This window comes from Nycticebus coucang, chromosome 2 (genome assembly GCF_027406575.1).
Source record: "Nycticebus coucang isolate mNycCou1 chromosome 2, mNycCou1.pri, whole genome shotgun sequence".
NCBI classification, from domain to species: Eukaryota; Metazoa; Chordata; class Mammalia; order Primates; family Lorisidae; genus Nycticebus; species Nycticebus coucang.
The window spans coordinates 1,257,345-1,280,067 of record NC_069781.1 but is presented as its reverse complement, the minus strand read 5'-3'; the positions used below and the strand labels follow the sequence as shown (position 1 = coordinate 1,280,067).

General features: G+C 62.6%; 4 protein-coding genes across 13 annotated transcripts in view; all 4 read left to right on the top strand.

Moving 5' to 3' along the window:
• RABL6 (RAB, member RAS oncogene family like 6) overlaps positions 1–2,347 on the top strand; it is a 30,767-nt gene extending 28,420 nt beyond the window's left edge. For 3 of the 4 annotated variants that reach the window (XM_053557607.1, XM_053557625.1, XM_053557633.1), the window contains 4 exons: positions 46–325; positions 561–732; positions 1,440–1,498; positions 1,569–2,347. In XM_053557607.1, the coding sequence (XP_053413582.1) occupies positions 46–325; positions 561–732; positions 1,440–1,498; positions 1,569–1,775 (718 nt within the window). In that variant the 3' untranslated portion in view covers positions 1,776–2,347. The remainder of the gene's footprint in view (positions 1–45; positions 326–560; positions 733–1,439; positions 1,499–1,568) is intronic. The other variant, XM_053557616.1, reaches the window with a different exon arrangement.
• Positions 2,348–3,697: 1,350 nt separating this feature from the next.
• Positions 3,698–8,877, top strand: AJM1 (apical junction component 1 homolog). The gene is made up of 2 exons (XM_053557554.1): positions 3,698–3,778; positions 5,374–8,877. Exon 2 carries the CDS (start codon positions 5,599–5,601, stop codon positions 8,527–8,529), a length of 2,931 nt encoding a protein of 976 aa, XP_053413529.1. The 5' UTR covers positions 3,698–3,778; positions 5,374–5,598; the 3' UTR covers positions 8,530–8,877.
• A 1,643-nt stretch (positions 8,878–10,520) lies between these two features.
• PHPT1 (phosphohistidine phosphatase 1) lies at positions 10,521–11,910 on the top strand. Its single transcript, XM_053557597.1, has 3 exons — positions 10,521–10,739; positions 11,053–11,177; positions 11,660–11,910. Exons 1-3 carry the CDS (start codon positions 10,580–10,582, stop codon positions 11,750–11,752), a joined length of 378 nt encoding a protein of 125 aa, XP_053413572.1. The 5' UTR covers positions 10,521–10,579; the 3' UTR covers positions 11,753–11,910.
• Positions 11,911–11,966: 56 nt separating this feature from the next.
• MAMDC4 (MAM domain containing 4) lies at positions 11,967–22,681 on the top strand. Of its 7 annotated transcripts, XM_053557544.1 has the most exons (27): positions 11,967–13,978; positions 14,048–14,221; positions 14,311–14,436; positions 14,546–14,676; positions 14,757–14,841; positions 14,966–15,091; positions 15,244–15,381; positions 15,464–15,552; positions 15,635–15,808; positions 15,970–16,054; positions 16,143–16,331; positions 16,452–16,850; positions 16,946–17,070; positions 17,154–17,265; positions 17,386–17,502; positions 17,611–17,745; positions 17,838–17,974; positions 18,046–18,265; positions 18,343–18,480; positions 18,638–18,756; positions 18,848–18,938; positions 19,072–19,218; positions 19,344–19,478; positions 19,607–19,734; positions 19,815–19,923; positions 21,019–21,197; positions 21,314–22,681. In XM_053557544.1, exons 1-27 carry the CDS (start codon positions 13,822–13,824, stop codon positions 21,353–21,355), a joined length of 3,807 nt encoding a protein of 1,268 aa, XP_053413519.1. In that variant the 5' UTR covers positions 11,967–13,821; the 3' UTR covers positions 21,356–22,681. The 7 variants fall into 7 exon arrangements, 5 of the variants coding, with proteins under 5 accessions (XP_053413519.1, XP_053413501.1, XP_053413486.1 ...); XM_053557526.1 differs by lacking the exons at positions 11,967–13,978; positions 14,048–14,221; positions 14,311–14,436 and having other exon boundaries at positions 14,445–14,676; positions 16,452–16,547; positions 16,719–16,850; positions 21,019–22,681; XM_053557511.1 differs by lacking the exons at positions 11,967–13,978; positions 14,048–14,221; positions 14,311–14,436 and having other exon boundaries at positions 14,445–14,676; positions 16,143–16,547; positions 16,719–16,850; positions 21,019–22,681.
• Positions 22,682–22,723: the final 42 nt, after the last annotated feature.

Sequence of the window (22,723 nt, the reverse complement as noted above, 5' to 3'; positions counted from 1 at the left end):
CAGGAGATGGCTTCAGGCAGCTGACACTTCTGCTTGTTTGTGAAGGTCCTCCACAAAGGCCTCAAGGCCACAGAGTGGGGCAGCTCCCACGAAGGCTGAGGCACCCCCCTGGCCGGGAGGTCCCTCTGTGCACATGGGTCCTGAGAAGGACAGCAGCTCCAGGTCCCCTGCTGAGGACTCTCCTCATGGGACAGAGGAAGGCAAGGCCGAGCAGGCATCCTCCTCAGAGAGTGACCCTGAGGGGCCCATTGCTGCACAGATGCTGTCCTTTGTCCTGGATGACCCCGACTTTAAGAGTGAAGAGTCGGACACACAGCGGAAGGGGGTGAGCACGCCACTGACCAGGAGGGTGAGAGCTTTCCAGGTGGGGTCTGCAGAAGAGGCCAGGGGACAGCCCTGAGTAGGGCTGGGGGCTGAACAGGAAGCTGGTGAGAGGTATCCTCTGTCACACACTCAGGCCTCCCTGGACACTGACTCTGGGATGGGTTTAGGGGTCCCACAGCCTCAGGGCCCCATGGTGGTGGGAGGGTTGGTGGCCCAACCAGCCACTCCCTCTCCAGGAAGAGTTCCCTGTGCGAGACGACCTCTCTGACGCCACTGAGGAGGATATGGGCCCTGCTCAGCCAGCCCCGCCTCCCAAACCCCTCGCCCCTGCCATCAGGCTGAAGAACAAGGACGATCTCTTCGGGCTAGGGCTGGAAGAGGCCATCACCAAGGACAGCAGTGATGAGGGTGCGTGGGCACCAAGGGCACACTTGGCCTTTTGGAGCCCAGATGAGATCTCAGCCCATGGTCCTTGCCCAGGGACGTCCCCTCCCTTTAAAAAAGGAAAGCCCAGTCTGGAGGCCTTTTCCCATCTGCTGACCATGGGCACCTTCAGAGGCCAATGGGCTACACCGTGCTTCCAAAATGTGCTCAGGACCCAAGTAGCCCACAGCCCTGTCCACCCAGCAAGTTCTTCCTGGAGAGCCAGGGCTAAATGGTCTCTGGAGCAGTCCTATCACCATTTGGAGACCTATCCCCGCTCTGGGCCTAGGAATTTGAGCTATTGATCCACCCCAAACTAGAGGGGTGGGCTGCTAACCTGGTGTCCATACCAGAGGTGTTCAGTAGACTGGACAGTGCTGCTGTGGCAGCTGGGAGCATACTCACTCTAAATCCTTTGGTGGCTCCGTAGCTGCGGCCAGCCTGGCTCCACCAGAGACCCATCCACCTATCTCCTCAGTGGAAAGGTTTGTTGGGGGGAAGTGGCCTGGGCCAGCTAAGCCCTACGGTGCCTCTCACTTAGGTGAGAGGGGACAGTGGCCTGGAGATAGGGTCCCTACCCTGAGATGGGGTGACATGATGGCTGGCCCCACACCGTGCCCTCCCCTCCCACACCAGTGGGCAGCCTGTTGGGGGCACTGGCAGAGAACTGAGTCACGTTGTCACCCATGCAGGCAAGGAAGGCAGGCCCCCCTCCAAGGAGAAGAGGAAGAAGAAGAAGAAAAGCAAGGAGGTGTGTGTCCCTCCAGCTAGGGGTCCTGGGCCGGGGGGAGCCTGGGAGAGCGACCTAGTCTCCAGGTTAGGTCCCTCTTGTGCCCCAGGAGGAAGAAAAGGCTGCAAAGAAGAAGAGCAAACACAAGAAGAGCAAGGACAAGGACAAAGAGGAAGGCAAGGAGGAACGGAGGCGGAGGCGGAAGCCTCCACATGGCAGGGAGAAGAAGGCTGAGGATGAGCTGGAGGCCTTTCTGGGTGGCCACCACCCTGGGAGTGGAGACTACGAGGCGCTCTAGGACTTTGGCCCACGTACCCTGTGCTCCACTGCCAGCTGGGAGAGGCCTGTGCCAGGCCTTTGTGGTCAGCAGCCCCTGGGCCCGGTACAAGCCTACCCTGCAGGGAGGGAGGGGACAGCTGGGCTCAGCCAGGTTCCGTGAATGACTGGCCCTCTCAGAGCAGAGCCACAGCCAGTCCCTAGCGTTTCTCAGGGAATTGACTGAGGCAGAGGAGGGACCTACCAGGGTCTGTTTACAGAGGCAGGGCATTGGGCTGCTCAGCTTCTTGGGCATCCACCACCCAGAGCCCACTCCTGGCTTGCCCTCCTGAGCTCACCCCAGGCCTCAGCATGCCAACACCCGCTTCCAACCACCAGGCTAGGGCTGTGGACAGGCACACATGCCTCCAGGGCCCAGCCCTGAGCACAGGTGCACAGCCTCAAGGGAGGCTGTGACAGGTTGGTTAAGGTAGGCAAGCAGCAACACCAGAGGCCTCTCCTGGGAGGGGGTCTTCAGGGTCAGTTCCCACTGCACCCCACCCTTGGGTGAGCCCACAGGCACTCCACCCAGACCATAAAGCTCTCCTGTCTCACTGCTGTGTGTGTGTGTTCCTCTCCCTGCGTCTGCCCCCACAGCCACCTGAAGGCACCAGCCACTGTCCCCTTTTGCCCAGGTTGCCTGAGTGTCCTCCCATCAGGCCAGAGCCCTTTTTGCCCAAGGGCACTTGCCATCTGGGACAGGAGGCTCAGGGTGGCGTGAGGATGTACCTCCCTCAGCCTGGACAACAGCCAGCCTGGCCATGTGCACCTGGTGCTTCCAGGGCGGAACAGCATAGCCACACCCTGGGGGCCCACCAGCCTACCTAGGTCAGAGCCAGGCAGCTGTATACATATTTGTCCCCTCCCCACCCTTTTGAGGCCTGAGTCTATACTCCCTCAGGCCCCTGTCCCTCCCTAGTTGCTAGCAGTGCCCAGCCCAGCCTCTATGCCACCAACCACTGTTGCCTCAGGGCAAGCAGCCTTGGGGGGTGGGGTGGGAGGTCACTGCTGGGTCTCCCTCTGGGTCCCTTTATGTGGGCAGCTCTGTGCCCTGAGGCTGTGGACAGGTAGTGCTCTCTGAGCAGGTACTGGGGGGCCAGACCCTTTAACCTACAGTCTGGGCAGGCAGGGCCATCTTGGGATGGATCAAGAGAAAGGGAACTTGCCCAGGACCACACAGTAAGCAGCAAGGTCTCAAAGGACCCTGCAAACACATGGACAGAATGGGCAGACCCCACCCTTCAGAACAAGGATATCTGGGACCCACCCACTCCACCAAGCTAGGTTGTGCCAGGGCTCAGCACCCTGGGGAGGGGGCTGGTAGGGCTGGAACAAGAATATCTCTGGACAGTTTATGAAGGGCCACGTGACAGCCCATGCTGGCCTTGCCTAGGAGAACCTGGCTTCCTGTGGACACATGAGTCTGCGGGCCTCACTGGAGGCTGGGCTGGCCATCTGGCCCCAGGCACCCACCACGATTCTGGCATCTCTGGCATGGAGGTGGGCAGGGCCTGAAGCAAGACCAGTGGAGCAGGGAGTGGCCCATCTGCTCCTGCCTGAGCCCAAGCCTCTCCTGGCCGCCTAAGGCAAGGCTCTGAGCTCTTTCAGGTTACAAGGCCCTGCTAAGCCACCAGCTGCCCAGGCAAGTGCACTGGGGGTAGGGCTGGTGGACAGCAAGCTGCTCGTGGGGACGAGTTCCCTGCTTTGAGACCTGTGTTGGGGGATGATGCATAGACCCCCACACTCTACACAGCACCAAATCTGAGCCAGTGGAAATCACTGTCCTGGCCTCACTGAAGCCCCCACCGGGTGCGGCCCCTTTAAGTGTGGCTCCCCTGGCGGCCACTGGGGGCAGCACCGAGCCTCCAGGCCAGCGCTGCTGCCTCGAAGCTTCTGCCGGTGCCGGGGACGCAGCAGTGCCGGGACTCGGGAGCCAGCCTGGGGGTGACACAGCCCACCAGGCACAGACCACAGAGCAGCACCCAGGTAAGGGGTGGGAGCAAACCTGCCCAGGGTGTCGCTGCCGTGGGCTGCCTTAAGGTCTCCCGAAAGGATGAGGACTCCCCGCCCCCAGGCGGCACAGCAGGTCCCTGGAAGGGCCCATCCAGGCCAGGGCTGGGTGGGGGTGCCCCGGCCACCCACGTGAGTTCCAGAAGGCCTATGGACCCCTGAAGATCCGACCTCATCCCTATTCCCACGGGGAGAGGATGTTGCTGACAGCAAGGCTGCTGTCATCTCCATGGGGTGGAGCCTTACTCTGGCCTGGCCTTGGGCTTAAGATGGGAGGAGGAGCAGGCCAGTGGATGGTCCTGACATCGGGGAAGAAACGGGTGGGGCTGAGCCTGGGATTGGGACCAGGACTAGGATTTAGTGCCCTGATCCAGAAAGGCAACCCTTTAGGAAGCCCCTTGTACACCTGGGACACAGAAGATTGACCCACCCCAAGAGACCCCCAGAGCGCCATCCACCAGGGGTCCTGCCACGGGAGGGGTCAGCCAATCCCCTTCTTGTCCTCAGCTTAGCTTGGGGCAGATACCTCCAGACCAGGTGCCAAGTGCAGCAAGCCTGTGGCCTGCTGCCACCACCCCAGTCAGTCAGATCCAGGCCCTGGGGACCACAGACATGTCAGTGGTCCACATCTGAACCAAGGCCCACCTTGGCAACATGGGGACTGAAAAAACATGGAGCCTTCCCCAGCCAGAGTAGGGAGGGCATTCTCCGGGAAGCAGGGGAGGGGGATGTGTCCCCCCCCCCCCAGCTTCCTGGCCTGTTTCATGGCTCAGGGGAAGGGGGCCACCGTGAGCTCATGGCTCACACGCGCCAGGCTTCCAGGCCGCGTGCACATGCTGGGGGTTGGGGTGTGTCCTGTATATTTGTGCAAAGCTGGGGAAAAGTGTTCTGTGGGCATGTCTCAAAGTACCCAAGATTGCTGGGGTCACAGGAAGTATCTAAAAATGAAAGGGAGCTTTAGGGCCCAGGTATGCTGTCTAGGGGCATTTTCCTGGCCTGGGCCATACCGGTGGTTGAGGACAATAAGGCTTGGGTGCAGCGTACTCTCCTGAGTGTGAGGACCCTCACAGAGCAGGGGGTCCTGCTCTGTGCTCAGCCTGGCCAGCAGGCGGGATGGTTGATGGCAACCACTTTGTACAGAGCTGGCTAGGACCCAAGGACTCGCCCTCCAACTATGCCCTCTCAAAGGGGTCGCTCTGCAGTGGGCACGCGGGGAGGGGAGGAAGGGACTGCAGTCACTGCCACGTTTGGAGCCAGCGCTTAAGTTTAAGCACCTGAATGTGGCCCAAGTCCCCCTCATTGCAATCGCAGACAGCAGAGGGCTTAGTGCCAGGGACCCCCACCCTCCTGCCCCACTCGCCCTGCCTGCCCCGGAAAGGGGGTCTAACCGAGCGGGACCACCGTCACTAGTGGGGGAGGAGAAACCTAGGAGCCTCAGCGCAGAAGCTGAAAGAGGGTAGCAACGCGGGAACGCCAGCCGTCTAAGCCTTCCCTGCCCACCGGCCGCCTCTCAGGGGAGGGTGGAAGAGAGGCAGGACCTGGGCGGCTAGACTGCTGGGTTCCCCCTGCAGGTATTCCCCCCCACGACGCCAACATGGAGCAGGCGCCCGAGGGCCTGGCCAAGGCCCGCAGCCGGGGCAGTTCCGCTCGCTGCGCCCCAGGTAAGCCGGGCCAGCGCGCGGGAGTAGCGGGGCCTGGGCTGCGGAGAGGGCCGCCCTGACCCGCGTCTCCCCCCAGGGCAAAAGCCCCCCAAGGTCGAGTGAGCTGGAGCCGCCAGCCTGGGGACCTCTTTTAAGATGACCCGCACAGACCCGCCGGATTTGCTAGTGTCTACCGTGTACCAGGACATCAAGGTGGCGGCCCCGGGGCCCACATCCAGGCGCCAGCCATGTGAGCGATCCATGGCCCGGCCCGCCTTGTCCGCACCTTTCAACAAGCGCCACTGCCGTAGCTTCGACTTTCTGGAGGCGCTGGACGGACCTGCCATGGAGGCGCGCCCGGAGCCGCCTGCCGCGGAGCCCGCAGCGCCGCGCGCACGGCCCCGCGACGGCGAGCCCCGGCGCCGCGCCCGTTCCAAGAGCGCGCCGCGCGCGCCCCCAGGCCTGACGCCCGCGCCTGCCTCACCGCCAGTGCTGCCGCGCCGAGGCCGGGAGGCCCAGCGCGAGACACGGTCCGAGGTTTCGCCGCACCGGGAGCCCGCGTACCCCGCGCTGCGCGCACTCGCCAATGAGCTGCACCCTATCAAGTTACAGCCACAGCGCGGCGGTACGGGCCGCATCGCGCCACTGTGCGCTGCCGCTGGCCGCTGCGCGCCACCCGAAGCCCCACCGGGACCCGCCCCCCACGTCCGCTGCCGCCTGGACATCAAGCCGGACGACGCGGTGCTACAGCACGCCGCCCGGGGCTCGCGGCCCTGCGGACCCACCGAAGCGGCGCCCTGGGCCCGCGCTGCCCCGCAACTCCACGGCCTCACAGTGCCCGGGCCCCGCCGCATGGCGCTCTCCCGCACCCCTACTCCCAGCGACTCATATTGTGCGGATGCCCGGGCGCTGTACTGCGACGGGCCTCTGCCTGGGTCCCGGGAATACACGGAGCGCCGCACTATGACCTTCACTGCCCCGCCAGGCCCGACCCAATTCTTCTACACCGAGGATCCTGAGGGCTACCCAGGCGGCTTTACCAGCCCGGGCCCTCCCTTCGACGGCTACTGCCCCAGGCCCTATCGGTCCGAGGATCCCTTGGGGCCCAACCCAAGACGTGGGGGCGGCTATTATGCAGGAGAAGTGCGCACCTTCCCGATCCAGGAACCACCTTCCCGCTCCTACTACGGGGAGACACCCCGTGCCTACGGCTTGCCTTTTGGGCCCCGTTTTGCCCCCGAAGAAACCCGGGCCCACCCCACCGCCCGACCCTTTTATACAGAGGACTTGGGGCGGTACTACCGCGAGCGCGAAGCCCTAGCTCGGACTTACCCATACCCGCGCAGCAGCCCGTCTTGGGCTGACTGGGGCCCGCGGCCTTACCGCACCCTGCAGGTAGCGCCTCCCCACGACCCCGGCCCGTTACTTGCCTCGTGGCACGGGGGCACAGGTACCAGCCCTCCCCGGCTGGCCAGCGACAGCCGCCATTACTCGCGCTCTTGGGACAACATTCTGGCCCCTGGGCCCCGCCGGGAAGACCCCCTGGGCCGCGGACGCAGCTATGAGAACCTGCTGGGGCGCGAGGTGCAGGAGCCGCGGGGCACGTCCCCGGAAGGCCGGCGCCCACCTATCGTCGTCAATCTGTCCACCTCACCCAGGCGCTATGCTGCACTGTCCCTGTCCGAGACCTCGCTGTCGGAAAAAGGCCGCGGTGGTGAGGGCCTGAGCCGTAACTGGTACGTCACGCCCGAGATCACCATCACCGACAACGATCTGCGGGCCGCTGAGCGCCCCACCGCCAGTAGCTGGGAACCGCCAGGGAGCCGTCCGCGGCCGCATCCCTCCGCTGCCCACGATGGCCCCACCCCAGGCCGCCAGCGCAGCCTGGAGCAGTTGGACGAACTCATCACGGACCTGGTCATCGACTCTAGGCCCCCCGCCGGCCAGGCCCCGGAGTCTGCGGCCGACGGCCTGGGCCACCAGCTTCGCCGCCTTCTGGACTCGCGGCCCGCAGGGCCCAGGGCCCCTTCCTTGGCGCCGCCGCGCTCGCCTCCCGCCTCCGCTGGCAGCGCGGAGGAGCCTGCAGGCTCGGGGGAGGCAGCTGACGCTTCACCGGAGCCCAGCGCAGACGAGGACGACCTGATGACCTGCTCCAATGCGCGCTGCCGGCGCACTGAGACCATGTTCAATGCCTGCCTCTACTTCAAGTCCTGCCACAGCTGCTACACCTACTACTGCTCGCGCCTGTGCCGCCGCGAGGACTGGGACGCGCACAAGGCGCACTGCGTGTACGGCCGCGTGGGCAGCGTGTGCCGCCACGTGCTGCAGTTCTGCCGCGACAGCGGCCCAGTGCACCGCGCTTTCTCGCGCATTGCGCGCGTCGGCTTCCTGTCGCGCGGCCGCGGAATACTCTTCCTGGGCTTTCCGAGCCCGGGCTCCGCAGACAACTTCCTGCGCTTTGGCCTCGAGGGTCTGCTGCTGTCGCCCACTTACCTGTCGCTACGCGAGTTGGCCACACATGCGGCGCCCCTGGGCAGTTACGCCCGCGAGTTGGCGGCCGCTGGGCGCCTCTACGAGCCGGCTGAGTGCTTCCTGCTCAGCGTGTCGGTGGCCGTGGGTCCCGGCGCCGTGCCTCCGGGGACCCCCGCCCGGCCTGCGCCCGCGCCGCGCAGCCCCGGGCCCACGGTGCGCAAGTTCGCCAAGGTGGCACTAGCGGCCGGCAGCCCGGCACGTCCGCCCCCGGCACGGGGCCGCGAGCCTGACATGGAGACACTGATCCTGACGCCGCCGCCTGGCACGGCCGGCCTGGACCAGGAAGGCGAGGCAGGCCGGCGCGCACGCGAGGTGGCGTTCATCCACATCCAGCGCGAGCTGCGGCTGCGCGGCGTCTTCCTGCGCCACGAGTTCCCGCGCGTCTATGAGCAGCTGTGCGAGTTCGTCGAAGCCAACCGGCGCTTCACGCCCACCACCATCTACCCCACAGACCGGCGCACCGGCCGCCCCTTCATGTGCATGATCATGGCCGCTTCCGAGCCGCGCGCGCTCGACTGGGTGGCCAGCGCCAACCTGCTGGACGACATCATGTGAGCCGCTGGGCCGACCAGACCCAGTCTCCGGGGCAACGCCCCCGCTTCGCCTAAGCCCCGCCTCAGATTCTTCCAACCCCCCCACCCCCCAAGCTCTATTCGGGCCCTTTCAGGCACTGCCCCTCACCCGAATCCATCCCAGGGTATTCTCCACAGGATCCTCCTCTGCCCTTCCCCGTCCCCCAACAACTCTTCTGTTCTCCGGACTCCTCCTGTAGCTCCCCCTGGGGACCTCCAGAGGCCGGTCCTCGCCCTCGGTGCTCCCCGCCGGGAGGTGGGGTGGGCCTGAGGACCGCACAGCTCTGCCTTCACGCGAAGGGGTCACTACCGCACAGTCCCCAACGGCACAAATCGGGTCCCGCAAAGCTCTGGCTGGAGCTTCCTCAACCAGTTAACCTGCGTCCAGAAGCCCGCTTTAACCGAATCCTCGACTTGTCACTTTAAACACGTCCCCAACTCTGCCGCCTCTGTGATCTGTCGGAGGTGCCTTGTGATCAGAGGCCCTTCCTCTCTGGAGAACACCCTGGTCGGCCTCCATGAGTGTGTTTCCTGAGCGAGAAACCCAGGGGTGTGTCCAGAGAGGTGGTGAGAAGGGCCGGCTTTGTGCCGGGTTTTTCTGCTGGTCCAATCCCTCATGCTGACAGTGCCACCAGCTGCCCCGGTTTGGGACCTGCAGGAAGGATTTAGGGAAAGCAAGGAGGGATACTCGGAGGACCGAGGGTCGGAGGACCTGGGCAGAGAAAGCAGAGCCTATGAGTAGGGGTGCTGGCTAGGCCTGGCTGCGCCAAAGGTGGGGTGTCAAGCCACAGGGTGGCCCTAGGCGGCTGCCAGAGTGAGGCGGAGATGCAAATGGCCCCCGCAGGCCCTAACGCCACAGGGAGGCGGGAAACAGGTGCACGGAGTGAGCCAGCGGGCTGTGGACCGCGGAGACCTTACAGAAAGGGGCGGCTACGCGCTGGAGTAGGAAAGGCCAAGGAACAGGGGTCACTCCCGGCTAGTGCTGGCAGCAGACGTGGGAGCTAGTTAGTGGGTCAGCGCAAAAGCCCAGCCAAGAGGGTCATGATCTGTCCCGAAACTCAGGTTCTTTAATTGCATCGTGGTCCCTTCGCTAGTCTGGCTGCGCCCTGGTCGCGGAGAGGCGAGTGAAGTGACGGGCGGGGGAACAAGACCAGACGCTGCACAAAGGCCCTCCCCAGCCTTCCTTCGGAGCTGGGAGGGAGCGTCAAATCAGAGAAATTCTGAACCCCGCTACCTCCCTCTGCTTTCACCCCGCCACGCCTGCGCGTGCACCTGCCCGGGCCTGGCCTCCCGCTTGTCCTACCCGCCTTCGCGGCCCTCCGAGTCTGGCCGGCGCCCTCCTCACCCCAGGGCCTCCGCTTTCGGCCCCACGCCTAAAAGCCGGCCTGGAACGCCCCTGGACAGGAATTTTTGCCACTGGGCGAGCGCTTTCGAACCAAGTAAAATAGAACTTGAATGTAGCTGCTGCCGCCTTCTTATGCTTGGGGGGTAAGGTTGGAAAAGAGGCTTTAGGACGGCGGAGAGAGGGACTCCTCGGCCTGGGCAGGGAAGGAGGGGGACCTTAGAAAGGCTGGAGCAGGGGAGAGCGGCTTCGGATTGTGGGGATAAGGGAGGAGGCCCTCGGACGACGAGGCCATGGGAGGGGACACTCAGACGGCGGGGGTGGCTTCGGACGGAGCAAGTCGGGTCTCCTCCCCCAGCCTAGAGGGTCATCTAACTGCCCGGTTCCCAAGGTGCCTGCCACCCAACGGCGGGAGAGGAACTTTCCCGTCGGCTGGATTTAATCACCATTTCCTGTTCCACATTTCCCTTTAAGCGAGGCCGCCCTGTCCGAGGCCGCAAGGAGACAGATTGCGATTGGCTAGCTCGTGCCTCGGGAGGTGGCACAATTGGCTGAAGCGGCAGGCCTCCGGCAGCATGCCCCCACGGGATTGGCCGCAGCTCTGTAGAGCCCGCCTCCCGCACTGTCCCAGCAGCTCCGGTTGGGGGGGAGGGGCCGCCGGGACCGCGGGGCCGTGGGCGCTTCCAAGAACATGGCGACGGCGAGCCTCGCTCAGATTCCTGATGTAGACATCGACTCGGACGGCGTCTTTAAGTACGTGCTGATTCGGGTCCACTCGGCATCTCCCTCTGGTGCCCCAGCTGCGGAAACCAAGGAGATCGTGCGCGGCTACAAGTGGGCAGAGTACCACGGTGAGGGCGGGGCTGGGCGAGATGGGGCGCGGCCTGGGGCGGGGCGCGGACCGTGTTCTGTTCCCGAGCTCGCCCACGGCTCAGATCTCGATCCTGGGCTGGCCTAGCGAAGTTGACTAGTAGGAGGAACATGGCCTCTAGTCCCCGCGCGGGCAGAGTATATGCGTTTTCTCCCCCTTAATCCTGCCCCAGCCTAGGGGGCGTTCGTCTCCACTGGGGAAGGGATGAGACTTCAGATTTCTTCATGGGCTAGTATCATCCCGCGGCCTCAAGGGCGGCCAGGGCGCGTCCTGATGCTGACTTCTCGTCCCAGCGGACATTTACGACAAAGTGTCCGGCGAGATGCAGAAGCAGGGCTACGACTGTGAGTGTCTGGGCGGAGGGCGCATCTCCCACCAGAGCCAGGACAAGAAGATCCATGTGTATGGCTACTCCATGGTGAGCCCGCAGCCCTGTCAGCCCCGACCACATCCTGCACTGAGACTCTGGGGTTCCAGGGTTGCCCCAGTCTCAGTGATGGAACCTTCCCTCCAGGGCCCCATGCCGTCCCACACACCATGTGTCACCAGGGGCAGGAAGCACAGGACGCCTGGTCAGGCTCTCCTGTCCTCGGGGTCCGGTTCAAAGTCCCCACACTGTCTCTTCACAAAAGGCAGCAGTAAATATACACTGGCCCTCACACAGGCCCCTACCTTAGGCCAGAGGACCCACCACATAGGTCTGCTTCCCTGTGTAGGCCACCTCTCCATGGTAGAGCTCTCCCAGGGCATCGGAACAGTTGCTTTGGCCCTACCCTGGGGTTTACACAGGTTCTGCTTGTCCCCTCCCCAACATGCTCTTGCTGTCACCACTGAATGGATGCCCAGCATCAGGGCAGGGGTCGAAGGGCCCTGGCAATGCTAATAACCATCTCTCTCCAGGGCTACGGTCGTGCCCAGCACTCTGTCTCAACTGAGAAGATCAAAGCCAAGTACCCTGACTATGAGGTCACCTGGGCTGATGATGGCTACTGAGGCCTCCAGCCCGAGACCTGCTGCCTCCAGCAGCCAAGTCAGAACTCTGTTCTTACCAGAGGCTGGCCTTGCCCTTCCCTTCTGTACCCCTGGTAATATGCCATCTCACCACAGACCAGCCTGGCCCCTGTACATTAAAAGCTTTGCTGTGCCTGCCAGTCCACAGACTTTTGTCTTGGCTTTCCTGCCCTGGGTCCCTACCTGGACAGGGCTGTCCAGGGCCCCAACTGAAGCAGGTAGGTAAGAGAGCACAGGAGCAGCAGGTTCCCCTCACCCATGTTCCCCCCAGCTCCACCCTGGAGGCCCCCAGGAATGTCAGTGCACACTCAGCCCTTTGGGGTCTGATAAAGGGGCCACGGCCCTGTTTATGGCCTGATGGCACCTGTACTCCCTGCTGTCCCCAAGGACATCTGGGAGGAGGCCTGACAAGCCCTTGCGCAAGGAGTCAGTGTCTGATCTCTTGGGCCAGCCAAGGCCTGGGGCCCCCTGCCTTAAGCCCATCCCAGGGTCTCCTGCAGAGAGAAGTGGACACCAGTAACCACTTTCCAGGCTGGGCCATGGGTAGGGTGTGAGCTCTACCTTGGGATCCCACACACAGTAACTAGGGGGCAGTTATGGCAGGGTGAAGCATTGCAGGACAGCTGGGGGTTGAGGCACATTTGTCTACATGGGTGCCCTTTGCCAGCATTGCGTGGGCCTTTGTCACCCTACCGGGTCCTCCAGGCAGCCTCTCCTGGCAGGTGCTATTTCCACAGACCAGAAAAGCAGCTTGGGCAAGACAAATTCCCAAGAGTGCACAGTAGCAAGTCACAGGCAGACCCTGGCTCCAAATGCCACACCCCTCAAAGCCCTGAAGTGCCCCCAACCAACCCTCTTTTCCATGAAGACCAGAAGTTTCTGAGTTCACAGGGTCCCTGTGCCTGGTACCACTCAGCACCTGGCTTCTCAGGATAGTTGGAGAAGGATGAACCTGTGCTGGGGTGATATCTCCAGCCTGTGTGACAGGCAGGACAGGCTCACAGCACACACACTGGGCTCCTGCTTGCTGCTGCAGGGACAGGTTCAGTCTCCACCTCCTTGGCCAGCCCTGTGGTGGGGCCAGAGACACAGTGAGACTATGGCAGTCCTTGCCACCCCCACACTACCACATAAAGTCCTTGGGTGGGGGGGGCGGGCCTGGGTCCCTCCCTCTTCCAGTGGGAGCCTCCACCCTGCAGGGCAAGATGGGTGAACAAGATGGTTGGGGTCTGACCTTCAGTCTGCGGGAGCTGGACAGGTGGGAGCTGACCCTGGACCAGGGGCCACCTCCTGAGACATTTACAGCCAGATGTGTGGTGCCATCAGCACTGGGTGGGGCCAGACCGAGGGGCCACAGGTTCAGAAGGGGCCGAGCCCCTCCAGTTAAAGCTGGAGGGACTGTGGGGCCACTGCAGACTGATAACTGGACAAAGTCCCCACCAAGCTGCCCAGCTTCACACCCCTCAATCCCTTTGGCCTGACCATGAGTCTTCTTGGCCACCTCCTGCCCAGCCTGCTCCTGCTTGTAGGTGAGTTGTCTGGTCCCACTCTTGTAGCAGGATGGGGGCTCTGGGTTCTCAGCCTACTATCTGGATGGTGGTAATAGACACTGGAGCTGATGCCTGAGCCCCTGAAGAAGCAGGGGTGCAAGGCACTGCCCTAGATGGCCTATGTAGGAAGACCTGGGAGAATGCAGGACAAACCATAGGGTCCAGGAGATGGTCCAGCTCCCCAGAGCCTGTCTACCACCCTTGAACTGGGTGGAACCCGGGGGGTCCCTGGATCCCCTTTGATGCATCCCTTTGGGGGCACTATCCTGGCCAGCCCCTCCACTTTGTTGTTGGGAGCCCTGTCAGGGTCTTGGCCCCTTGCGTGCCCATACCTCTCTCCCCATCCCAATGTGCAGCTTCTTCAGAGTAGGATCCTGGGGACGTCCCTGCTTAATCCCAACATGGACCCTGGATGGCAGCTCTCTGTAGGGCCCAACACCCTCCCTGTCTCATGTCCTGGGCCTGAGCCAAAAAAAACTGGACAGTCCTGGGCAAAGGGAGATGACTGATCACCTGCCCCCAGGCCACCTGGCTGTCTCTCTGCCAGCAGCAGGGGCGCTGGGCTGGGCCTGGGTCCCCAGCCACTGCAGACCCCCCAATGAGGCCGTGTGCAACTTCCTGTGTGACTGCAGCAGCTGCTCAGATGAAGCCCAGTGTGGTAAGCAGGAGATGAGGAAGGGTGGCAGGGCCGGCTTGAGAGCAGTACCCTGACCCCACACTCTCCCAGGTCACCAGGGGGCCTCGCCTGCCCTGGGCACCCCGTTCTCCTGCAACTTTGAGCAGGACCCCTGTGGCTGGCAGGATATCAGTACCTCAGGCTACAGCTGGATCAGAGACCGGGCAGGGGCCACTCTGGAGGGTCCTGGGCCTCACTCAGACCACACTCTGGGCACTGACTTGGGTGAGATGAGGGGGAGTCCACACATACCCACTTGCTCGCCTCTACCTCCTTGTTGCCTGCCCCATCTCCTGACCTCTCACATGGGCCAGGTTGGTATATGGCTGTTGGGACACACCGAGGGAAGGAGGTGTCCACTGCTGTCCTGCGCTCCCCTACTCTGCGTGAGGCAGCCCCCACCTGTGAGCTGAGGCTCTGGTACCATGTGGCATCTGGAGGTGTGGCCTAGACCCCAGGACCTATGGGTGGGGTGTCCCGAGGGGAGGGAGTGGTCAGGCATGGTGGGGAAGAGTGGGGCTGCAGCTGCCCAGACCACCCATGCTGCAGACGTGGCTGAGCTGAGGCTGCAGCTAACCCATAGCACGGAGACACTCACGCTGTGGTGGAGCTCAGGACCCTGGGGCCCTGGCTGGCAGGAGCTGGCAGTGAACACCGGCCGCATCCACGGTGACTTCCGAGTAAGCTGGAGATCTGGGTGGGGGAGGGAAGTGGGGCCCTGGGCCCCGATGCAGGGCCTAAGGACGCCTGCTTTCTTCAGGTGACCTTCTCTGCCACCCGAAATGCCACCCACAGGGGCACTGTGGGCTTGGACGACCTGGAGTTCTGGGGCTGTGGTCTGCCCAGTAAGGCCCCATGCCACCAACCCACTCAGGAGGGCTGTGGGAAGGCCATGGCCTCACAGGGGCCTTGCCCCTAGCCCCACAGGCCTTAGGACCAGGCTGAAGGGTTAACCCTCCCACACCCTAGCCCCCCAGGCCAGCTGCCCCCCAGGGCACCACCACTGCCAGAACAAGGCCTGCATAGAGCCCCACCAGCTGTGTGACGGGGAAGATAGCTGTGGGGACCTGTCTGACGAGGACCCACTCACCTGCGGTGAGACAGGGGCTGCCTGAGAGGTCTGTCCTCTCGGCAGGGGCAAGTCCTAAAGGGTGTACCATGTGGGTTCATTCTGGGGTGTAGCAGCCAGTGTCCCCTAAGCTGGGCCATAGGCTGGGTGGCCTGGACAGCCCTGCTTCCCGCCCTAGGCCACCACATGGCCACCAACTTTGAGACAGGCCTGGGCCCATGGAACCACTTGGAGGGCTGGGTCAGGAACCACAGCAATGCCAGCCCTGAGCACCCTGCCTGGCCACACCGAGACCACAGCCAGAACAGTGTGAGAGGTGAGGCCACATAGGACCTAACCTAGTCCTGTCCACTTGACTACCACCTGTTGGCCCTGGCCCACACCTACCCTCTCCCCAGGCTCATTCCTGGTCTCCCTTGCTGAGCCCAGCAGGCCTGCTGTCCTCTTCAGCCCCAAGTTGCAGGCCTCAGGCCCCCACAACTGCTCGGTGAGACAGGTGGGGCACACCGGGTCTCCCATCCTGAATGCCAGGTACATGAGCCCCTGACCAGCAATTGGTCCCTCCTCAGTTGATCTTCTATCACTACCTGCATGGGTCCGAGGCCGGCTGCCTCCGGCTGTTCCTGCAGACTCTCCTGCCCAGCAGCCCCCCAGCCCCTGTGCTGCTGCGGAGCCGCTGTGGGGAGCTGGGGGCTGCCTGGGTCCGAGACCGCATTGACATGCAGAGTGCCCACCCCTTCCAGGTAAGGCCAACCAGTGTGGTGGGGACAGGAAGGTAGTGGTCAGGGAGCCCACAAAAAATCAACTGTGTGTGGACCAAAGAAGGTCCCCAGGCATCAGGCCCCAGGGAGGACAGAGGGGTGCTGGAGTACTGGGGTATTCCCTGAGCCTTCTCTGCCCTCAGATCCTCCTGACTGCGCAGACAGGCCCAGGAGGTGTGGTGGGCCTGGACGACCTCATCCTATCTGACCACTGTCAACTGGTCCCAGGTGAACCTGCCTGAGCCCCCTTGCCTGTTCTGCCCAGGAAAAAAAATGCACAGCCACCATACCACCTGATCCCAATTCTGCCCTGCAGAGCTGACAGCCCTGCAGACGCTGCCTCCTACACCCTGGGCCCAAGCCCCTGAGCTCCCACCCTCTGGCCCATGGTTCCAGAATGCCTGCAGTCCAGGGCATCTCTCCTGTGGGGACCTGTGTGTGCCCCCAGAGCAGCTGTGTGACTTCCAGCAGCAGTGTACAGGGGCTGAGGATGAGCAGGAGTGTGGTAAAGGGACAGTGGGATTCTGCAGACCTTCCCCACTGCAGGGTGGGGAAGGCAGGGTGTTGGGGTGGGGTGCTGGGGCAGGCTGGGTTCCTGGCCTCTCAGTGCCTGCTGCTTTTCCAGGAACCACAGATTTTGAGTCCCCCATGGCCGGGGGCTGGGAGGATACCAGTGTGGGGCGGTTGCAGTGGCAGCTGTCTGCCCAGGGGACTGCTGCAGGTGAGACCAAGTCCTCACAAGAGCAGCCAGAACCTGCCCATAAGTGGCATCCCTGGAGGGAGGGGTCTCTGCCCTGCCGCTTGACTAGGGGAGGCCTCTGGATCAAGGCCTCTGAGAGACAGAGGGTGCCCTGGAAGGAATCAGGCTCTGAGGGCACTGCTTTGCCTTTAGGGCACTTCCTATCTCTGCAGAAGGCCTGGGGGCAGCTGAGGCCTGAGGCTCGTGTCCTCAGCCCTGCCCTGGGCCCCTCTGGTCCCCACTGTGAGCTCCACTTGGCTTACTACTTCCTGAGCCAGCCCCAAGGTAGGCCATGCCCTGGCTCCCTAACCAGCCCCCTGGGGCTCCTGCACATGGAAAGGATCCAAGGCTGGCCAATCCATGGTGACCCCTCTGGCCAGGTTTCCTAGCATTGGTCGTGGTGGATGGCAGCTCCCGGGAGCTTGTGTGGCAGGCCCCAAGCAGTAGCACTGGAGGCTGGAAGATGGACAAAACCCTTCTGGGGGCACGCCGCCGGCCCTTCCGAGTAAGGAGGGCAGCCCCGGACGGGGATATGCTGGGGCTCGCCCGGACTTAACAGTCTTCTCCTTTGTTCTCTCCCCAACAAAGCTGGAGTTCATTGGCCTACTGGACTTGGATGGCCCTGGCCAACAGGGGGCTGGGGTGGACAATGTGACCTTGAGAGACTGCAGCCCCACGGAGACCACCGAGAGAGACAGAGGTCTCTCCCACCCCCCTGGGGGGGCTGGGCCAACTTGAGGAACCCCTTGAGCCTGCACCTTCTCAGATGCAGAAAAGGGGAGGGGCTGGAGTGCTGACCTCCCCACCTCCTCACCCCCAGAGGTCTCCTGTAACTTTGAGCGAGACACATGCAGCTGGTACACAGGCCATTTCACAGATGCACACTGGCACCGGGTCCAGAGCCATGGTCCTGGGTATGACCACACCACTGGCCGAGGTAGGATGGGAGCTCCCAGACCTGGGGAGCTATTGACTGGAGACCCCTAGGCCAAGAGGTATTCTCATAGCATGGGCATCTCTGCAGTTGGCTCCATGTCCTCTGCAGGCCACTTCATGCTCCTGGACCCCACAGAGCCCCCAGCCCGGGACCATGGTGCCCACCTGCTCTCCCAGCCCCAGGTCCCAGTGGCCCCCATAGAGTGCCTCAGCTTCTGGTACCACCTCCATGGGCCCCAGATCGGTGAGCAAGCAGGGGCTTGGGCCCCCGTCTGGGCCCTTTGAGGCCTGAGGTTAGGAGTTGGGCTAGTCCCCTCAAACTCCACCTGCCTCTAGGGACACTGCGTCTAGCCTTGAGACGGGAAGGGGAGGAGGACACACTCCTGTGGTCACGGTCAGGCACCCACGGCAACCGCTGGCACGAGGCCTGGGCCACCCTTCACCACCAGCCTCACTCCCACACCCAGTACCAAGTGAGGCATGACACCCAAGGGGAGGGGTGTAGGGGCAAGGCCCTGCCCCTTCTGACACCTTCTGCCCCCAGTTGCTGTTCGAGGGCCTCCGGGACGGGTACCATGGTACCATGGCCCTGGACGATGTGGCCCTGCGGCCTGATCCCTGCTGGGCACCTAAGCACTGCTCCTTTGAGGACGCAGGGTGTGGCTTCTCCACTGGAGGCCAAGGTCTATGGAAGTGCCAGACCAACGCCTCGGGCCAGGCTACCTGGGGCCCCCAGACAGACCACACCACAGAAACGGCTCAAGGTGCTGGGGTCCAGCAGGGACAGGGATGTGGATGTGGGGCCAGCCAGGGGCTGGTAGACTGACACTGACACCCCTAGGACACTACATGGTGGTGGACATGAGCCCAAATGCACTGCCACAGGGCCACGTGGCCACCCTGACATCAGAGGAGTACAGGCCCCTGGCCCAGTCCGCCTGCCTGACCTTCTGGTACCACTTGAGCCCCCGCAACCCAGGTGAGGTTGTCCACTGTTCCTGGGGCTCAGGGAGGCTCAGCCTGGCATCCTCACAGGCCCCTTTCCTGGTTCCAATGTGGAAGGTGAGGGGGACCCCGACTGGGGTCTGCATTCCTCCCGCACTGCTGCTGACCTGGGCTGGCCCATGGCATGGCAGGCACCCTACGGGTCCACATGGAGCAGAATGGGAGACGCCAGGTCCTCAGCATCAGTGCCCAAGGCGGGGCTGTCTGGCGCCTGGGCAGCGTGGATGTGCAGGCTGGGCAGGCCTGGAGGGTGAGTGCCTGGTCCTAGGGGATGCCCCTTCCTCCTTACCCCCCGGAGGCTGCCCAAAAGTGGCTGAGGCTGCCCTGCCTTGCCCCATCAGGTGGTATTTGAGGCCGTGGCCGCAGGCGTGGGGCCCTCCTACGTGGCCCTAGATGACCTGTTTCTTCAGGATGGGGCTTGCCCTCGGCCAGGTGGGAGCCCAGCATGGCCTGAGGGCTGCACATCTTGCCTCAGCCCCCGCCTCCCAGCCCCGCCCCCCCATCTGTCTCCTTCCCAGCAGTGGTGCCCAGGGGTCGGGCAACACCTAATACTGATTCCTTGCAGGTTCTTGTGACTTTGAGACTGGCCTGTGTGGCTGGAGCCACCTGGCCTGGCCTGGCCTAAGTGGGTACAGCTGGGACTGGAGCAGTGGTGCTACACCTTCCAGTTACCCCCAACCCCCTGTAGACCACACCCTGGGCACAGAAGCAGGTGTGCACCTGCTGGAGGTGGGTGGGGAGCCCCTTTATCCAGTGGAGCCTCCCACCCAGACCCCCCTCATGGCAAGGGGCTGGCCCCACTTGGCCCACTGAGGGCCTGAGCTCTCTCATTCCCAGGCCACTTTGCCTTCTTTGAAACCAGTGTACTGGGCCCCGGGGGGCAGGCGGCCTGGCTGCGCAGTGAGCCCTTGCCGGCCACCCAGGCCTCCTGTCTCCGCTTCTGGTACCACATGGGCTTTCCCGAGCATTTCTGTAAGTCTGGCTGGCCAGCAAGTGCCTGGGTGGTGGGTGGAGCAGGGGCCTGGGGCAAGGCAGGAAAGGGTAGCCCCTATGCACCTGGTTTGGATGCCAAGGCCTGAAACACAAGACCCTGCTCTCAGACAAGGGGGAGCTGAGGGTACTGCTGGCCAGCACCCACGGCCAGCTGGCTGTGTGGGGCCAGGGCGGGCACCGGAGGCACCAGTGGCTGGAGGCCCAGGTTGAGGTGGCCAGCACTGAGGAGTTCCAGGTGAGGCTGGCTGCCCTGGCCAATGGACCACAGGGCCATTCTCCTTCGGGCCCTCATGGCCTCTTTCCTGTCTCTACTAGATTGTTTTTGAAGCCACTCTGAGCGGCCAGCCTGCCCTGGGACCCATTGCCCTGGATGATGTTGAGTACCAGGCTGGGCACCGCTGCCAGGGGACTGTGCCCAGCCAGGGTGAGCACTAGGCTGTTGCCAAAGGCACTTGGGAGAATCTAGGGTGGACAATCTGCTTGGGTCTGCTGAGCTCGTTTGACCCTGGTAGCTGCCAGCACCCTGACTCAGCTTGGGAGGCTAAGGGCCACCAAGACCAAGCCCCATACTTCCTGGCCCTGGCCCTCGGGCACCCCCTACCTGGCCAGGCCATAGCCTCTGCACTCCCTGTGCCCACACTCAGGGCAGGGCCCAAAATGCAGGAGCTACTAGGTCAGGTCAGGGCAGGCAAGCTTTCTGAGGAAGGGGTGACTGGGCCGTGACCCCAGTTTGCAGACAGCAGCTGCTTGCCCACCAGGTTGCCAGCCTCATCCCACAGCTGGGTATTGGCTGTGCCAACAACTCACCTCCTTTAAAGGCAGTAGTTTCTCTGGGTGGCCTATGTGGCTCAGTGAGTAGGGCGCCAGCCCCATATACCAACGGTAGCGGGTTCAAACCTGTTCCTGGCCAAACTGCAACAAAAAATAGCTGGGCATTGTGGTGGGCGCCTGTAGTCCCAGCTACTTGGGAGGCTGAGGGAAGAGAATTGCCTAAGCCCAGGAATTGGAGGTTGCTGTGAGCTGTGACACCATGGCACTCTACCAAGGGCGACAAAGTGAGACTCTGTCTCAATAAAAAAAAAAAACAAAACAGGGCAGCACCCGTGGCTCAGTGTGTAAGATACCAGCCCCATATACTGAGGGTGGCAAGTTCAAACCCAGCTCTGGCCAAACTACAACAAAAAATAGCCAGGCGTTGTGGTGGGCACCTGTAGTCCCAGCTACTCTGGAGGCTGAAGCAAGAGAATCACCTAAGCCCAGGAGTTGGAGGTTGCTGTGAGCTGTGACACCGTATCACTCTACCAAGGGCGACAAAATGAGAGTGCCTTCAAAAAAAGGCAGTGGTTCTCAACCTTCCTAATCCTGCAATGTATTTTTATTGTTAAAAGGGGGTTGCAAGCCACAGGTTGAGAACCACTGTTTAAAGGGGTGAACCCTGGAACCAGCAGAGACCAGGTGGATGTGGGGGCTGCTGTGGAGGGCTCAAGTCCCAGAGTTCACGTGTCCTCACCTCCCACAGGGCACACAGCCACACCCGGGTCTGTGCAAGCTGCAGTCACTGGCGCCCTACTCCTCTTCATGCTCCTGGTGCTGCTGGGGCTTGGAGGCCGACTCTGGCTTCAGAAGACAGGAGGCTGCCCCTTCTGGAGTGACAGGGAACCTATGGCCTCTGGCTTTGACAACATCCTCTTCAATGCAGTAGGAGCTCACCTTGGGTGGGGACGGGTGGGCAGCAGCCCACAAGCTGGAGCCCAGCACTGCTGCACCCCAGCCCCTGCCTCACAGCAGTCAACAGCATGAGTCCTCCTTCCTAGGATCATGTCACCCTCCCAGCATCTGTCACCAGTGACCCATAGACCACCAGACGAGGCTCTGGCTCCTCACACAAGCACCTTGCCAGTCAGACGCCAGCGGGCATTGAATGCCTACCCACTGCTGGTCAAACTGCAGGTCTCAGGACGTGCCTAGCCTGTGTGTCCCTTTCCTGGTCCCGTGACTCCATGAAGAAATACCCTGGCCCATGAGTCTGGGCATGTGGGACAAAGGCCAACACACCCACACACTGCCAGCCAGCAGGGAGGGGCTCCAAGGACTTCAGACCCAATACACTCAGGATATGTGCACCTCCTTGCTTATACAGCCCAAGACAGGATATAGACAGGCACAAGGAGCACCCTGGCAGCATCAGGAAGCCAGTGCCCCAGGCCAGGTGGGAAACAAACTGGCACAGGGACAGAGAAAACAGCAAAACCTTTCTGGAGTGTGGCAACAGAGCTGGCCTGGTGGGAGAGGAATGTCACACTGTGTCCTGTACACAATAAAGAAGCCTGCCTCGGGTGGCACCTGTGGCTCAAAGGGGTAGGGCGCCGGCCCCATATGCCAGAGGTGGTGAGTTCAAGCCCAGCCTCGGCCAAAAACTGCAAAAAAAAAAAAAAGCCTGCCTCACTGTCCCTGTCAGAGGATCCTGAGTACCCTATCCCTGATCAGAGACCCCATGTCCACTGTCTACCTTCATGGTGCTGTCCCTACTTGCCCACTGTCCATGCAAAGGTCTCAGCAATCCCTGGCTACAGGTCATTAAGCCAAGGTTCCCTTGTACCCCAAAGCCCTGAACAGGCTGATCCCTGGCCTTGCTCAGCTTCCAGGCTCAGGAGGGAAGGGGACTCTCCGGAGCTGTGTCTCAATTGAGACACAGCCCTGCTGCAGCAGCTTGGGTGTTGAGGCCTGAGAGGGCTGGCTTCCCACTGCTGTCCCAAGGCAGGGCAGTGACAATCACACCTAGGCAGCCATGTACTCTGTTCCCACCCACAGGAAGGCTCTGCCCTAGTTCAAAGACACTCATCTGTCCCAAGGAGCCATCAATGTCCTAGTGGGCACAGCAGGACCCCTGCCTGTCCTGAGAGCTCAGGCCTAGGGAGGGCAGCAACTGGGAGCAGCTCACACTGTCCTGAACATTCAGGAAACATGAGACTGCCCAATGTCCCAGCAGATAACTACAGAGGGGGACCAAGACTCAGAGACCCTTTCTCCCCACAGCTGTGGTCCAGCCTGTGAGGCACTGGTGGCAGGCCTGGGCGCTGGCAGAAATGAAGCACCTGCAGCAGGATATGCTACTGGCAGGAAGGGCACAAGCTTTAAACGCAGCGCCAGTAACATCCTCAGTCCCCACTTTGTGCTTCTGATACTGAGGTGTTTCTCAGTATTCCGCTACCTCCCCCACCCGG